The sequence below is a fragment of the Papaver somniferum genome, chromosome 4, assembly GCF_003573695.1.
Source record: "Papaver somniferum cultivar HN1 chromosome 4, ASM357369v1, whole genome shotgun sequence".
Taxonomy (NCBI): Eukaryota; Viridiplantae; Streptophyta; class Magnoliopsida; order Ranunculales; family Papaveraceae; genus Papaver; species Papaver somniferum.
Genome location: NC_039361.1, coordinates 55,366,060 through 55,384,758, shown reverse-complemented (window position 1 = coordinate 55,384,758; position 18,699 = coordinate 55,366,060). Strand labels below are relative to the sequence as shown.

Here is an 18,699-nt window from a genome sequence, read left to right as displayed (position 1 = left end):
ATACTTCCAAACTCTTTATTAGATAACTACGAATGTTGGGGAAGCTTTTCTAGCCTTTAATCTCCCTGAATTGTCGAAAAATACTCCAACAACAACCCGTGACCACAACACCTCTGTTTCCTTCTCCCGGTCGATCTAACCCAATTCATTCGATCTAATCACATATACCGACCCTGTTATGCTCTAGGAAGTCCAGCCCAACAAAAATCCGAGATTGAATCTCCTTAAATCTTCCCAAGAATGCGAACCCTAATCTGCATGCATGCTGGTTTGTTTTACCGCCAGATTTGAAATTTGAATTTGTGAAGAAAGAGGGACGCACCCTATCCAGAGTAGGGGTGCCTTTAGCAGCTGCCTTAAGGTGTGTCATGGGGGTGCCCCTTATCCAAACCGGGGGTCCGAATAGCAAGTGTCCTCCGGGTGCTTTCCGAAAACTTTTCCCGCAAATTTTTTCAAAAATGTTTATTGGCCAAAAATACCTACAAATAAATAAAACACCATAACAAATACAAAAATGAGCCCTAACAATATATGGAATCGAGACAAATCGGACACAAAAATGTGTCTATCAGTAGGCCTTGGCAGCGAAAGCAGATTTTATTTCGATAAAAGTTCATGAAACTACACCTGCCAATAATTCTATTTCCCGATCCATAAAAGATTGTAAGTTGAATATCTCTTATCTAACATGCAACATGATGAGAATAGAGGATATCCAATAGACAAGAATTGCAACTAGAATTAGATAAGACGAAGGATGGGGAATATGGACCGATAGGCTTACTTTGGACATGTCCAGTCTCCTTTCTTCATCTCAGCGCTATTATGACTAACTAGCTTAGGACCATCTTCTTTGCACTTAAGACACAATATGTTTCTGGCAAAGTTCATTAAATTGCATCTGCACCCACAACCACAGTAACACTCAGTCAGTTTCTTTATAATATCTACTAGAGTGCTATATCTTAGTTTCGTGTAAGATGTGATTGTCCTAATACTAAGAAGTATATTGTTGATCACAACGAAGTAACCAGCTGTTTTTAGTACAATAACATAGGGCATGATGAATATGCTGCAAACATGTTGAGAGGACTTGACATTTGAGATCATTCAGGAGCTTTTGAACTTAAATTGTCAAGTACAAAATTGATATTAGACAAAATTACTACATATCAGAATCCGTATATCGAACTTACTTGGAACACATCCAATCCCCTTTCTTCATCTCAATACTTTGATAATACTGAGACTTATTCAAGTTCACCGATTTTCTTTTAGGTTTAACATCCGAATTTGGTAAGGAAGGATCTGGTGGTGCTTCACTCAGCTCAGAGAGCAGTCTCCGAGCAGATGCTTCAACATACTCCCGGACGTTAGGTTTCTCTGACGAATGAACAATTGGATCAAGGGCACACATCAACAGCATACGCATAACATCAGCAGTATGAGCAGATGCCTCAGAGTCCTCTACTTTCATATTTGCTCTATCACACAAGCCATGCAGATTACAACCACCGCACACCTGCAAGTGAATTTTAAGATGTCAATAGACATTAGAGGGTTATGCAATTTGTAAAATGGTTTCCCTGCATAATTTGCATATCCATTTCCAAAACATGTAAAGGACAAAGTCATCAAGACAACACTAAAATTAGCACTTCTCCTTGTAGCAGCAGGTGTAAACAAAACACTTGCATCTTCTTCATCAAGTCCTGGAAGGCCCTCAATCTTTTTGCAGCGTTAACAACTTTTCGATCCAAACTAGGGCATCCGTACTTAACAACTTTTTCAGTATCTTCTCTACATAATGACCTGCAAACCCAATCCTTCAATTTGTTCATAATTCCACACACGAAAAAAAAAATCATAACAAAATAAAATTAAGGTTTAGGGTTTAGTACTTGATAGCATCCAACCGATCTCTTGCAAAACTGAGACAAGCATACCTGAGCTAGCTCAAGTCAGCCAAACCAGTTAAAGGATCTTCATTGAAAAAGTAGCCATTATTCTTCAACTTATCAACGAAATTGGACCATTCTGGCCATGGATGAGAACCAGGAACAGATTTTCTAACTCCAGTTTCAGGAAATTCATCAAGGGAAACAGTTGAAGTATAAGGCTTAGTGATATGGGTAATAGAGAGAAAATGCGTTGGAGTGTAAGATGAAAGAAGGTCAGAAAGATAAGAATTAGAAGAAGACGAAGAAACATTTCTAATAGAAGACAGTAAACGTCTCGAGGCAGCCATGATCACGGCTAGAGGTTTCAGAGCTATGTATCATCCATTATCGGAGGTTCAGGTAGACAGAGAAATTCTTCTTCCTGGGCAGGCTAAGAGGCAAATGAGTTTGATAATGAACCCGGCTTGACCAGGAACCCTCCAAAGTCCAAACATGTACTTAAAAATTAATTGACCGAGTCAAACAGAGACATTATTCCGGCTAGTTATATGGTCCTGCATCATTTTCCGTTTTGACTTCGACCAATGTTAGACGCTCTGGTCTCTGACTTCTTGGTGAGCTCCGGCACCAATGTCAGCCTCTTTCTCTGAATTCTTGATGAATTTGAATGATCAGTTCTACTCATCTCATTAACACGATGGTGAGAGTTTATCCTCTTTTTTCTTTGGTCGACTCTGGAAATATGAAGGGAATGATAAAAATTACCATGAGATACCAGTAAAATACCATTATGGTAACAATGATGATCCCAATAATCTGAGGTAATTGATTGACTTTTTTAACAGGAAACAGTGCTGAATAACGGGAAGGGAAATTGAATTACTCGTTTAAAGGGGGGCCTAAGGATACAAAATTCTAAATACAAAATGACATTATAAGACAGCTTGAATGGAGATGGATACTGTCACCCCAAATCTCCCTGTAATTTTTGACTAATCTCACCTGCAAGATCAAAATTTATGTAGCATAGAAGCTAGATTACTAATATCTCCACTTGTGAAACGGAGCTATAACTTCAGCTAACGAGGGCTGTTCCATATGTGATCTTCATATTCCTTTTCGTTGTCCTTGGGACGATCACAGTGGCACTTGTAGCATGTTGTGTTCTTCCTGAAGTTCATGAAATCGCATCTATGGAAAAGAAAAGAAAAAAACACTCTAGTTATAGGAAACGCTTGAATAAAGTAGCGGAAAGAAGCATGCAAATATATAGAGGAATGCTGCGTAACTTATGAAATGAAATCAATTCGATTGTGTTGCACAGCTCTAATCGGGGTTTAACAATCTGGGTTCTCTAATGATTAGGGTGTTTGTTGAAAAAAACTCTAGTTATAGGAAGCGCTTGAACAAAGTAGCGAAAAGAAGCATGCAGATATATAGAGGAATGCTGTGTAACTTATGAAATCAATTAAATTGTGTTGCACAGCTCTAATCGGGGTTTAACAATCTGGGTTATCTAATGATTAGGGTGTTTAATTGTGTTGCACAGCTCTAATTAAATTGTGTGTCAATTCCTCTTCCTGTGACAACACAAGTATAATGAAAACAAGCCTTGAGTATGTCTGTTTTGCTCACAAACACACAAGTGGCTGGAAAAAAAAAATGTCTGGCACACCCACTACATTTATATCAGTTTCAATGACTCTTTCCTTGTGACCACACCCTTAGCTATAGCAAAATCAAAGTGAATAAACCTCAAAACGAAAACCATAGCAAAAGAGAAACTTACGAGGGACACTCCCACTCTCCTGGGAGAAGCTCTCTTTTAGGTCGTGGCCCTTGGCAGCGTAAGCAGCTTTTATTTTTAGAAAAGTTCATAAATTCACACCTGCCAGCAAAATTCCGGAGATTTGTGCACCCATGAGAGATTGCAAGTTTCAAAGCTCATAATAATTTAGCAACAAGATGAGAATAGAAGAATATCCAGTAGAAAAAATTGCTACAAGAAACGGAAAATGCAAAGAGTAAGATTGTCAGTTGCCATGCCATGTGCAAACCACTGAGATCCATATAGCATCACCATTGGTGCTTACTTTGGACAATTCCAATCTCCTTTCTTCATCTCAATGTCATCCACGCTAACTTGCTTGGGACCATCTTCATTGCACCGATGGCATTGTATGTTTCTGGAGAAGTTCAGGAAATCGCATCTGAGCCCACACCAAAGAAGCACCCAGTCAGTTTGTTTAAATAGTATCGACTGGCATGCTAACAACAAAATAACATAGGGAAAGATGAAGGGAATGAGGTCTGCTCATCAAACTTTTTCAACATATAGAGTTAGGCAGTTCTTTGGTCATTATGATTTTCGAAACCCATTTCTTAAATTAGCATCAGCCTAGCATATGGAATCCAAGGAGTTGAAAAGGAGATTCGGTTTCTCCATATTTGGACAGCTAAGGTTATAGGATCATGCGATAAGGTCACACAGGTTCTCTTATGACTGAATAATCTGTATAAGATGTAAAATCAACGTATGCTAGTCTGGATATTCATGCCTCAATCAAAAATTGTTTCTCCTAATGTAGTTACCTAACCACTAGTAATAATAATATAGCTGACATCCACATTATTAGTTAATAGATTAATGTGAAAGCCTTTCTAGAGACAAGTTCTGAATGTTAATTAGCAGACTACGACAAACACGAAATTAGTCCAGTTACATGTACAAGGTAACGAAGAAACAAAAAACAGAAGTGAATAAAACAGAACTGGGAAAAAGAAAAACAATGCAAAAGAAAAGGTTTCCGTATTTTCATTAATAGATAGTGAAACTGAAATGAGCCAGCCATTACCATAATTAAACAAAAGGTTATGATTTATGAAAATTATCACGATTACCATACACCAAAAGAAATGTCATGGAGCTACATGTCATGGAAGCTTGGCATTTGGAATTCGATCACTTTTTATAACTTCCATACTAAGATATTATGATTAGTTACACAAAACATTTATTTCGAATTTTCTTTCAGTTTTGGCAGCCCATACATTTGTTTCCCAGAAGAATGTTTTATCGTGGTAATGAAATACTAAGATATTATGATTAGTTACACAAAAACATTTATTTCAAATACTAAGAATCTAAGATACATTTGGAATTCCATCAATTTTTATAACTTCAATACTAAGATATTATGATTAGTTGCACAAAACATTTATTTCGAATTTTCTTTCAGTTTTGGCAGCCCATACATTTGTTCCCCAGAAGAATGCTTATAGCAGAACCCTGGTGTTCATCCCTATCGAATAAAAGCATGTGTCTGAGACAGTCTGGATATGCAAGTTCTAAACATCAAGTTATTTTACCATAACCATGGTATTTAAGCCATGACATCACTGAAGGCATCCATCTAGGAGCATAGTCAGGTCCGCAGGAATCAATTTCAGAATCTTTACCATATAACCTACTAGTTAAATAAGCAAAGGATATCTGAGAAGACTATTAGATACCAGAAACCATAAAATGGACTTACTTGGAACATATCCAATCCCCTTTCTTCATCTCAATATTTTGGCGCTTTTCCAAATTCACCACACGTTCACGACCTTCATGTCTTCCTACATGTTCACGACGTTCATGTCGCCCTACATGTTCACGGCTTTCGCGTCTCTGGGTTGGCTTAACAACAGGCTTCAGTAAAGCAGGATCTAGGGTCGTTTCACTGAGTTCAATCAGTTCAGAAAGCAATTTACGCGCAGATGTTTCAACATACTCCCAGCCGTCAGGTTTCTCTGAAGATGGATCAACAGCATAAGCCAACAACATACGCATAATATCAACAGTACGAGCATCTGCTTCATAATCCTTTAGTACCATGTAGGCTCTATCACACGAACGACGTAAGCTGCAATCACCGCATACCTGAAATTGAGTTTAAAATGCATATTAGATACTTGTTAATTCTGTTGTTACAAAAATGCCTTGTGTTCATGGTTTGCTTGTCATTTAAACTATAAGAGCACTTTAAAATGTTATTCTCTTTATGTATATACTACGTTCGAAACCAAATTTGCACAAGTAAGAGAAGACTTACATCTCTTTCATTGAGTTTTACAAATGCCCTCAATCTTTTTGCAGAATTAACAGTTTTTCTGTTTACACTAGGGCATCCATACTTCACAACTGTTTCAATATCTTCCCTGGATAATGACCTGAAATTCAAAATTTCTCTAATCAGAACGAACACAATCCATAAAAAGCTCATAATTACAATTTAACACACACATAAACAAAAATAAGGGGTTTAGGGTTTAATACTTGCAAATATCAAACCGCTCTCGCGCAAAACTGAGACACCCAGTCTTCAATAGATTCAAGTCAGCTCGAGGATTAACATTAACAGTGACAGCATCTCCCTCCCCTAGTAAAGATTGATTGAAGTAACCTTTACTTTTCAACTTATCAAGAAAAAGAACCCATTCTGGCCATGGATGAGAATCGGAATCGACTGTCTCACTTACGATTTCAGGAAATTCATCAATGGAAGAAGCAGTTGAAGCAGCAGCACTATAACAAAGTTTGAAACTTTGAAACGGATAAGGTTTGGTTGTAGTAGTTGAGAGAGGTAGTGTTATTGGAGGATAAGAAGAAAGAGTGTTAGGAAGAGAAGATTTTGAAGAGATAGTTTTGTGAATATTATGAAATATAGTAGTAGCAGAAAGTAAGTGTCTTGAAGAAGCCATGTTTATATGGCTTGATTACAACTGATTATGAAGTTCAGAGGAGGTGTGTATCCATGGATGTTGAGAGAAGAAAACTTACAAAAACTGAAACTCATTTTCTCTTGGAAGGGCCAAGGTCTAAAAGGAAAAAGAAAGTGAAAACGAATGGGAGACCCATTCTACGGATTTTCTACACCGTGAAACTTAGGGGCGGAAAAGTACACACCTGCACCTAATTTTCGTGAGAAATTTTTTCCGAAATCCATAATTTATAAAATTTGGTTTCTTCATATCTTTTCTTCTTCTTCTTCTTCACGGGAATTTCTTCTTCAATTATTTTTCTTTTCTTCCTCCCAACTGTGACTTACGATCAATAATATTGATAGACAATATAATCACATGAAGATTGGAAACAATAAATGCATGAAATCGAAAGTTAGGGTTTGAGGTGCTGTTCTGAGATGAATCGAGATCTTGTTGTTTGTTATTTCCGAAAGATATATAATGGTATTATGATTGAGAAGATGGATCTGAGATGTGTTCTGAGATGGAGATAGGGTTTGTAATTGTTTCAATCAAGTAGAACAAGAAGAAAAGTTGATTTGAGATTTAGAAAATACAGGGATGATGAACAACGAAGAAGAAGATGATGTTGTTATGAGTGCATAACATGTCATGCAGTCGAAAAAATGGATGCATATCACATTATCCGGCATCTTTGTTATTTTGTGTGAAATTGAAAATTGATGCATAATGCATCATGCCGTCGAGAAAATGGATGCATAACCTGATATGCATCCAAAATACGGCTGCATAATGCATTATGCATCGAGAAAATTATTGCATAATCTTTTATGTATCGAGAAAATGGATGCATAACCTGATATGCATCCTTAAATATGGATGCATAACCAATTATGCATCAATTTTTTTATGTACGCACTAAAATCAACCAAAACAATGGCGACATAACTCGTTATAGATGCATAACTTTGTTATGCAATCGAGAAAATGGTTGCATTATTCGTTATGCGTCTGCATAATGTGTTATGCATCTTTTTTGGAGGCTACATAATGAATATGTAGTCAATTTTCGAAAATTTTCCCTAAAACGATGATCACCTCCGATTTTTTCGTGAAAAACAAAAAATTGATATTTTTGTTTGTACTCGTTGCGTGTCTCTCTTAAAAAGATTTCCAACGATATAAAATTTGTAAAATTCCAAGGTACGGACTTTTAGATATGTTATATCCAAGTTGCGTCGCCAATTATACCCCTGATGCATAATCCGCCGTGCAGACATTTTTAATAATTTCATATAATTATGGGTGTCACGGAACTAAAAATTAATTGTGGGCCTGACAATGAGAATATTATTTTTTTAGACCTGCGCCTAATTTTCTCAAAAGTGAGTTTGATGATGGACCTGGTTGAGCAGATTGAATTTGTTGGGCACACTGATGGGTGATGCCTGGAGTTGAGTCAGAATTTTAGGTCAGGTTTTAAAGCTTGGTATATTTTTTTTAATAGCGCGTTTGGATACAAATCTACTTCTGACTTTTGTTTTTCCAAAAGCAGAAGTCAAAAGCATTTTGCTTCATAAAAGGTTAACTTTTCTGCTTCTGGAAGTCATCTTGAGATTGTCCCAAACTAACTTTTGACTTTTTTGCTTCCAGAAGTCAAAAAGCAACTTCTGGATGTGTATCCAAACACGCTATAAGGGTGAGCGGCGGATGGTGGATTCGGTATCACCTGCATTTAATAAAATTTTCACCCATGTCTAATCTATTACCCAGGTTCGACATTTGCAGATTTGAAATTTTTTGTAAAAATTGGTTTTTGATGAGCCTTCACAAATATTCCTACCAACTATAATAAAGTTTGTGGTCTTTACAAGAAAAATCTACTTAATCCATAATACCAAATTTACCATATTCGTATAATATCGTGTAAGAAGACTAAATAGGGTGTTAGAAGACCAAATGGGGATATTTTTGGGGAGCCGATTCAGAGAGTTTTAGTAGGGTACAGAGAAAAAAGAAATAATGTGAGTAGTTTTCTTTTTTTATCAGTTCTTTGATATTTTGAGAGTGGGATAATATATTGTGGCTTATTTTAATTGAATCAATAAAAAAAAATGCTTCTGAATCCAAATATGTCTATTTATTCCACAATGAATATCTAAATCTCATCATGACGAAGGAATACACCATTTTAAATTACTAACTTAAAATCAATTTTAGGTATAAATATGTTCGTTCACTGAGACTTGTGAAGATTTGATTTTAAAAGTGTTCAAAAGTTTATTCTTCAAAAAATGTTAAATCAATTTTACGTGTTTGTAGGTCTTTTCGCAAAAGTTTATTCTTCAAAAAGACCTACAAACACATAAAATATCACACTAAGTACAAAATTAAGCACCAATAATATAAAAAAAATTGAGAGCAAATCAGACGCAAAAAAATGTGTACATTAAATCAGTACGGGACGTTTGCTCAAAAGGTCCTAATCATTGTCCACGAAAAACTGAAGAAACCGTGTGTGATTTTTGAGCATCTGGTATGAGACTTATGCTCAAGAAATCCAAATCCGAATGAATTATCAACAATAGTTTATGTTTTGAATTTCGCGGACGAAATTCTTCAAAGTGGTGAGTAATGTAACACACATATTTTTCACATGACATATGCTCAAAGATGTGTCATTGGCTTGAGATGAAGCCTTATCTCAAGTTTAAGTTGCATATTAAGGGGAACATTAATTAGCCTAGGGCCAATTACGCACCACGGTGGTGCATTACATAGGTTACATTGGCCTACGGACACGCTAGTTGGGCTGAATGGATTTAAGTAAAGTTGCGCCACCATGGCGCATTAAGCAAGTTATATTGGTCAAGGGACAATACCGCACCATAATAGTGCATCATGCCAGAGCAGGCTGGCTGAGGCAATGTAGCGCCATCATAGCACAACATTGAAGTTGGCCTATGATCCAGAACGTAGTAGCGCATCACCATGGCGCATCATGAGACTTGGCCTTGGCAAAAAATTGTCACTTGGTAAATGTCAAAGTCCTTCGTAATTTTTAGTTGTAGAAATGTCAATAACTCATATATAAGGAAGGATAGTTGGTTGAAGGTGCATATAGCGGAGATGTTGAAGATGCGTCAATTTTACTAAGAAGCATAATTTCACAAATTAATGATCGTGGCCTTGATTTGAGAACTCAATTACTGTTATCATGCTGATCTATGATCTTTGGATCGATATCCTGTAATGTCATGTTAGAGTTCTGATTATCTTTTAAGTCAGTTTTAAAATAAGGCGGTTAGAAGCTAATCAGAGAGGAAAGATAAATGTTCTAACTCTGATTTCTATTAATGAAATAAATCCGTATGTATTTTTAATCTTTCTGGCTATTTATACAATGTACAAAAATGAGGATTACATGTGAAATGACAAAGCACGTGATGGTTGGGACCCAATAATGTTTTTCCACCTTGCACTTGTTCGGATCAGAGACAACTCTTTGTTTATAACATCCAGCTTTCCAGGTCTCCACCCAGCTGACATCATCGAGATCTCTTTATCTCCGCATCTGGACTCAGGTCATCGGCGTCTATCTTCGTGTCTATTTTGTGTTTGGTAACATGTGGCTTGATCTTTAGACATCTGGTTCAAGTCTTCAATATCTAACCTTGAGTCTTATTTTACATCTCATGTTGTATTACTCTTTAGATGTTAGTTTTTGGGTAGATGCTATATTTTGTTATTTACATATTTTATCCCAGTTTAATTAAAGTAAGTATGTAGACTTCATTTATTAGACTTTAGTTCATTTTTTTCATTAATGGCTCACGGATATAGATAGCTTATATAACTTTGTTTGTGCCAACCTCTATTAGCTTATTTTGCTGATGTTTGATAGGATACATGGATACCTCTCTTAGGTGTTTGATTTGCCTTTTTGAGTTCTTGGGTATTTTGGGTTTTTCCAGGTTGTACACCTGCCCATTTTCCCTTCCCAAATGAGAAGTCTTTACAAAGATGTTAGAGCACTGTTCGGTCGAACTCGCAAGCGTTGTTATCTCAAGCTTGTTAGTCAAGTTTAGGTGATCAAAACTATAAGTCTTGATTTCTAGTCTACTTATATCCAAGTCTCGGATTAGGATAAAAAGTGTAGTTGAGCATTAGACTTCACGGCGTTCATCGATTGAATTCAAAGAACTACTAAGGAGAGCTCGGGGGAACTTCATCAATAAAAGGTATGGGGATAATAAAACTTATCTATCACTCAGAAGTCTATAATATTTTATCTCTTATTGAGACTAAGTCGTATAGCTATATAGACTTTTATATTATACACATTTGATATTTCGAGCCGAGTTTATCTCGCTTATCTATTTCTCGAAATTCGTGGTGGAAGCTTTTTGCTTTAGCTACATTCATCATTATTCTTGACGAGTTTAGTTTGAGACAATTTATTTGTTGGAAACTAAATAATAAGTCAAAAAATGATCATGGAAAAATTGCCTTGAAACATCTTACATGATTTGTGTAAGACAATCATTTGATGTCGACTCAGAATGTTTCGTATTGATCATTCGATCACTTGAAAATTACTTATATGTTAATGGTATGTGTGAGACGGCCATTGCCGTCTTCTAAGGATGTTTCAATGATTGAAATGGAAGTTTAGAACAATTAACCTTTGATATGAAACAGTATGCATACCAGTATGCAAACTGTTGTGGTATGATTCAGGTCCACAAACCTTGTTTGCATACCAGTATGCGAACGGTTTTAATTGTTAAAGTTCGGGAACCAAGTTTGCATACCAGTATGCGAACGGTTCTACCTGAGTTAAGGTTCGGGATAGCAATATGCATACGTTTTTGCAAACTACTGGACAAGACCAAAGTCCGGAACTAAAGTTTGCGTACCCGTTTGCAAACTTCGTGGTTAAAGTTCTAAAATCGGTTAAGTATGATTCCATACTCATGAACAAATACATTTATAAATTAATAAATGCAATCTTTGCAAACCGTGACTTAATGTTCATGAATTGATTCTTGTATAAGTACTTTGTGCAATCATGAATTAAATCTGATTTTGTTTCAATTGTATCTTGTATACTTATATGAGATATAAACAATTGAACAACTCTATGAGTAACACAATTAGATTTATTTGATTATCTTTCATGATTGATTGATCATCATATTCGATCTAGAAGTGTTAGATGAATGTGGTTAATACAAAAATGTTCATATGGCTAACTTTGGTTAACTATTGTTGAGCCAACTCAATATACACTTTTAGGTACGGTTACCGATATCTAAATGAAGGTATATTTCATTTGTGTTTAACGAGCTAAGACCATCTAACGATGGAGAGATATTGCTTTGGATTTAAGCAAACTTAGCTTGAATCTTAAATCAGGTTTTCATCTAACGGTGAATATTGAATGCTTTCTTTCTAAGCTAACCTATCTTTGATTGTAAGCAAACCATGATTCGAAAAACTATATAAGGGAGAACTCTAACAACTGGAAAATCTAATCCCGACACTTTCGTGTGTCCTAGTTGCGACTAGAGTCGATTCTCCTTTAACCTAGGTTTTTTTTCCAAAACCATTATAGGTTAACGACTTCAAGACTTCATTTTGGATTCGTGAAGCCAGATCCGACTATTTTCTCTGTAGTTACGTGTTCTGATCTTAATTTTTCTATCGTATTGAGTACTATCTTCTCTAATATTTGCTCGAGATTTATCTTCGATAGGTAAGATATAAAAAGTAATCACAAAGCTCTTCGTCCCATTCTTTGTGATTCCACAATAACTTCTTCTACTACCATATAGTTAAGTTATTGTAAGGTTATTGATATTTCTAGGCTGTTCTTCGGAAATATAAGACAGGATTATCAATTGGTTCCTGTTCATTGATGAGTGCCAAATATTGCATATTTCTACACCTTTTTATTGGCAATTATCTCATCTTTTGCGCTTTAAAATTATATATTATCCCAAATTCTGTATTTTCTTTGTTTTCAAGAATAAAAACTTGTACTAATTAATTTTGTGCTTTTAGGTACTAAATAAAGATTGGATTATTTGATATTCCTAAAGGAGCATAAAAATGGTAGCTAGAGACAATCGGAAGAGATACTGAACAAGGCTCCCGCGAGAAAGCCGTGAAGCGCGAAAGAATATTGCGTAAAGAGAAGCCGCAATCCGCTTGAAACTTTCCCACAATCCGCTTGCAAAGCCTAAACCAAGCAGTGGGCTTGGTAGAGAACCCAAGAACCCAAACCCAAGATCCAAACTCGTTTCCATGCCTGAGCCGTCAGATCTAAAAACAACTTCTTATCGTCAAAGGGCCATTTCTAGCTGATACATCAAACTGGATACAACTTCTCAACACCAAAGCCTCCTCTTATTTTCTCTTCCCATCGAACATAAACCAACCCCAAATTCATTTCTCTTTTCTTCTATCTGCAGAACCACCACCACTTGCATCTTCCTCTATTAACTCCATTACCCATTCTCCTCCGTACACTGAGCACAAATTCACCACCGTTAACTCCTAATTCTCCATCTTTCTCTCTATCTTATCTCTATTCTTATCAAGAACAGTAACCCTAAAAGATAAGATTTAGAGAGGTAGAGTTAGGGTTAGTTGTACAATTGGGGGAAACATCGATTTAACGATATTGCAGAGAAATTGAAGGCAGAGACAGTCTATGGAGTATGGTTCGTGAGTTGAGTTATTATTAATTGTCGAATTAAAGAAGGATTGAAGAGTTTTTGTGTATATATAGGGGACTATTTCTCTGTAACAAGATATCCAATTTAGCTGGGTCAATTGTCTAGTTTAATTTCATTGTGTTTACATCTTGTTCACCATGTTCTAATTTTATTTGCTAGGGTTTAGATGAAGCCCTAGCTTGCTGTTATGATATTCATACTGATTGTGATGTTCTTGAATGCGTAAATTGTTTTAAGATAGAATTTAATCTTAGTACGTCAACATTTTTCTCTCACAGTGTATGCCATGTATCCATTGTAGTTATAATACCACTGTGTTGATTATGCTGCAACTCAAGCTTAACCAGACTGTTATTGATCCTTAGATTAGTTGTGCTTTAACTAGACAGTTAATGCTTTGGAAAGATACCTTAGTTGCGATTGAACTATCCATCGGAGAAACACCTTAGATATAGGGCATATTTGACCGTCACCCTTATCTGCTATAAGGACAAGAATAACATCATTACTTGAATACATAGTGCTGGTTAGTGGTGGATTTGAAGACCCTAGTATCCTCATAATCATTATCTTGCACCTTGTTGTATTATTTCAGTCACTACCAACTCCCTTGTCGTATCGACACCCAATAAAACAAATCTTGTGTTACTCTTGTTTCCAATCAGTTTTAGTAAGATCGTAGCTTCAACTTACACCTACCTTTTCCCTGAGGATCGACCTGTATTTGCACCTTACACAATAGGAACTGTGCACTTGCAGTTTATTGTAGGTATCTTTTGTTAGAGCATTGCTCGGTCGAACTCGCATGCGTTGCTATCTCAAGCATGTTTGTCAATGTTAGTGATCAAAACTATAAGTCTTGATTTCTAGTCTATTACAACTAAGTCTCGGACTAGGATAGAAAGTGTAGTTGAGCTCGAGGACTTCATGGCGATTCATCATACAAGTATAAGAACTACTCAAGGAACCGGTGGAACTTCTCGACAAAAAGGTATGTGAAGACTTTAACTGATCTATCACTCAAAAGTCTATCTACTCTATCTCCTACTCTTTGAGATAATAAGTTGTATGTTATATATATATATAGACTTTGATTATACACATTTGGTATTTCGAGACGAGTATACCTCGCCTATCTACATCTCGAAATATGAGTTGGTAAGCTTTTCGCTTTAACCAAGTTTATCTTTACCATGTGACGAAAGTCATGATATGTTTCAATCATATTGAAATTTTCTTTGACGAGAAATGGCGTGACAACTATATAACGTCCTCTAAGAATGTTTCAATGATTGAAATGAGAGTTTAGATTACATAACCAATGGTGTACGTAAGCATTTTTGTGGAAACACATTTATGTATAAGTCCTATTCCTTGAACCAAAGTTTGCGAACTTTGTTGATCAAGAGAACCGGAAGAATGGCGTGAGCCAAGTCCGTGAACTGCCGAAGTTCTCAAACCCGAGAATTTCTGCTGGAGTTGACAAACTACTTGCATGAAACTAATTCCGCGAACTCAGTCCGTGAACCGACGAAGTTCTCATACCCGAGAATTTCTGCTGGAGTTTGTAAACTCTTCCCGGTAACTTAATTCCGCGAACCTAGTATGCGAACTTGAGAAGGTTATATATCTGAAGATGATTTCTGAACTTAAACTTAAAAAGACTAAGGAATACAGTTTGCAAACCGTGGTTATAAAAGTTCATGAACCGATTCAAGTGAATCAAATCATCTTTGCTTCAATTGTGTCTTGTGTAGTACATGAGATTTCCTTGCAATTGAACAACTCTCTAACTAGTTTATGTGAAGTCATTTGAACTAGTTATGGTGAAGAAGAACGTGGTTGATATGAAATGATCATATGGCTAACCTTTGGTTAATTATTTTTGAACCAACAAGTGCATACGTTTGGGTACGGTTAACAAACCTAGAAGTGTGTATTATCAAGTGTGTGTAACAAGCTAAGTTTTCGATCTAACGGTTGAGAAATATTAGCTTGAATCTAAATCAGGTTTTCATCTAACGGTGGATAATGATTGCTTTGTTACCAAGGTTACTTAACAAAATTTCTGGTGTCTGTGTTATTTCAATTTCCGCATTATATATTTTTTATCTTTATAATTGAAATAATACAGGTTGTGCGTTAGATCATCAATTAGGGTAATCCAACCTTTGTCTGTTGATTGTCATTGATTGATCCTTGGATATTGGTATTTGGTACCATTCAAGTTATTCCTTGCATTTGATTAGAACTCGCAGTTCATGCTTAAGTAAATCAAATCAAGAGAGAGATATAAACTCGTTGATATACTTTTAATTGATTGAGTCTTGTTGATTCTCTTAAAAGTATATTCGAGTTTGTCGATACTGATTGCTAAGAGAAATATTGGGTGGTGTTGTTAGACCCACGCTTTTTCATATTTCTTATCCTACCAAGTTTTTGGCACCGCTGTCGGGGACTCGGTAGCGGTGTAGTTGAATCTGTAGTGTAGGATTTTACTAATTTTCAGCTTACTATTTGTATATATATGTTAGATTATTATTTTTTCTGCTGTTGCAGTGTAACTTTGTGACCCATATGTCATATAATCTGCATCTCGTTGTAGGTTCCGATTTTAGTGTAGTCTTGTTTATACTTGTGTGAGTTCTGTTTGTTTTCAGTAACTATTAGTATAATATGTAGATTTGATGTTGTATGTTTGCATCTTGTTCAGTTAGTCCATTGCTTCATATATCTTGCATCACTTTAAAGCAGTATGTCCTTGCACCCTGTAAAATACTTTTAGCTGTAGCCATTAGTTTGCATCTAATAATATTCTGCATCCTTAGCTTAGTTTGTATGCTTGTCTAATTTTTAGTAAATTTTAACCTTTTCAGGTTATTTGTTCAGTAATCGTATAAATCATATCTAGTTTGCAAGTTCTCATCCCCCTGTAACATATCAGTTTAAACATTCTTGCATTGTAAAAATTTGTCCTGCATTCTGCAATCAGCTTCATTCTGTCCAAGTGTGACTGTCCTGTCACTGGTAACTCAGTCTTTTCTGGGTAGACAACCAAATGGAGTAATTCTTTGTCATGGTCGAAAACCCTCTCAGTTATTGATAGCAAGTATCGATACCGATTTCCTTTGCTTTCTTGCATACTTCTGAGAACTGGCGCTCTTTGTTGAGCTGCCGAGTACCTACTCTACTGCTGCGCAAACCAAGGAGAAGAATGAGAAAAAGTAGCAGAATACAGCAGTTATTGTGGATAAAACCGGTTGGTGTCATTCTCGAACCTCATTACACTCTATATCTGTATGCATGAAAACCATGATAGCCTGATACACTAGTTGCCTTACTAAGCACTATTTCAGATCTGTAATTTCTGGTATTCTTGAGCATGATTTTGTGAGAAGTAAGTTGCTTGCTGCAGTTATTATTTCAATTTCCCTACAAATCTGTGCATAATAATCTAAGAACTAGCTTTTGATCCACAAAAACACGATCCTGTGATATTAAAGTTTTGTATTGGTTAGCTGAGTTTGTTATTAGCCATACTAAACTTGAATGATTGTGAATCTCTGAAGCTGACTGTCATGTTCGTAAAGCATTAATCTGTGATACATGAGTGGCATGTTGACCTGCTGAGTCCATTGAGTTTGTGTGCATTCATCCGTCGAGTTGTTACCGTTGTTTCCTGGAATTTTAAATTGCTTGGTTATCTGAGTGCTATAACATGTTAACTGTCATGCTTGCTAGGCTATGATTGTGACCTTTAGAGACCAAACAAATTGACTAGTTAGAATCCATCAAGAGGACGTAATCGACATACCTAGTTCTGAAGTAGACAGTCCCGACTAATCTGAGACCATGGGTGAAGAATTAAATCAGGACCGTAGTATCAAGGAATATATGTACCCAACTAGGGCAAGACATCACTCTTGCATCATTCTACCAGCTGATGTTGTCCAGTTTGTACTGAAAGCAAGCAAAATTCATATGTTGCATGTGTTTAGAGGATTGATGTTGAAAACCCTTACCACCATGTAAGAGATTTTGAAAACATCTGTGGGACTCTGCGTTTTAACCGAATGCCGGAAGAGTCCCTCAAACTGAGACTGTTTCCTTTCTCTTTGAAAGAAAAAGCCAAGTCCTGGCTGTATGCTTTACAACCACAGTCCATCAGAACATGGGATGAGCTTACAAAATAATTTTTTTTAAAAGTTTTTCCCTAACCATAAGACTGGGAGTCTGAATGGTTTTGTGCAATTAGATGGAGAGACTCTAGCCAGATATCTGGAGAGATTTAATGAATTATTGCTCAAATGCCCTCACCATGATTTTGAAAAATGGAGACTTGTGCAAATTTTGTATGAAGGTCTAGATGTTGCCACCCAAACCACAGTTGAGTCCATGTGCAATGGTTTATTTATTGACAAAAGTGCTAATGAGGCTTGGACTTTCTTAATCGAAGTTGCTGAAAAGACTCAACAGTGGGAGTCCATCCGTGAACCTAAAAAGACTTCCCCTGTAACTAATTGTAGATGGTGGATTTTCGACAAGGGTTAAAATCGTAAAACCATAATTATACATGCTCCTGATCCGACAAACAGATGAGTATTGAGGCTCATGTCTCTCATTAAAGCATGCAAGCTCATGCCATAAAATCTCTGACTGAGAATGCTGTCTCTTAGAGTATATGAAGATGTGTAGTTCCTCAGCTGAGGCAACGACACATCTCATGAATACTGAGCAATTTCAGTAATTGTTTCTATATAGAATCGAAAGATTAGACGGCTCCTAGACAGCATGCCTGCTAGTATAGAGCAGTAACGTCTTCAGGATGCAACAAGGTTTTCCCTGACTATATAAGAGAAATATGACGTTTCAACAAGCTCATATCTCTCAATTCTTAGATAATTAATGCTCCTAGACATCATGACTTCTAGTATAGAGCCATCAATTAATTATCTCTAATCGTTAACTGAATATTCAACAATGTTTTATGATTTTTTGTAATATTTCGTCACTTCAATTTGTGGTTCTTCCCAGCAAAATTCCACGGGTTAGTGATAAATATTCAGCATACGGGCATTTGAGCAGCTCTCGAGTAAGCCTTGACCAAAATGGTGCAAGTGTACTCAACAATAATGCACAAACGAGCACCTGAATACACAAACGAGCATTCCAAGACACGAAGGAACGATGAACCTATGCAAAATAGGAAGAAAATAATAAATAATAAAATATTAATCGAAGCGCTGGGAGACTGGGCCCACCGGCCGACCGGTCGTGCCGTGGCCAGTCCCACGCCCAATTTTATG

At 36.4% G+C, this 18,699-nt stretch overlaps 2 protein-coding genes across 3 annotated transcripts; both read right to left on the bottom strand.

Annotated features, from left to right (window-relative positions):
* On the bottom strand, positions 1 to 2,626 carry LOC113273890. Its single transcript, XM_026523471.1, has 5 exons — positions 1,902 to 2,626; positions 1,659 to 1,812; positions 1,197 to 1,522; positions 785 to 901; positions 1 to 479 (listed from the first exon to the last, which is right to left on the bottom strand). Exons 2-5 carry the CDS (start codon positions 1,704 to 1,706, stop codon positions 155 to 157), a joined length of 816 nt encoding a protein of 271 aa, XP_026379256.1. The 5' UTR covers positions 1,707 to 1,812; positions 1,902 to 2,626; the 3' UTR covers positions 1 to 154.
* Positions 2,627 to 2,704: 78 nt separating this feature from the next.
* Positions 2,705 to 6,771, bottom strand: LOC113275555 (zinc finger protein VAR3, chloroplastic-like). 2 transcript variants are annotated; one of them, XM_026525086.1, is made up of 6 exons: positions 6,223 to 6,771; positions 5,999 to 6,116; positions 5,438 to 5,826; positions 3,995 to 4,111; positions 3,691 to 3,789; positions 2,705 to 3,092 (listed from the first exon to the last, which is right to left on the bottom strand). In XM_026525086.1, the coding sequence occupies exons 1-6, from the start codon at positions 6,645 to 6,647 to the stop codon at positions 2,981 to 2,983; spliced, it is 1,260 nt and encodes a 419-aa protein (XP_026380871.1). In that variant the 5' UTR covers positions 6,648 to 6,771; the 3' UTR covers positions 2,705 to 2,980. The 2 variants fall into 2 exon arrangements, with proteins under 2 accessions (XP_026380871.1, XP_026380872.1); XM_026525087.1 differs by lacking the exon at positions 2,705 to 3,092 and having other exon boundaries at positions 3,712 to 3,789; positions 3,948 to 4,111.
* Positions 6,772 to 18,699: the final 11,928 nt, after the last annotated feature.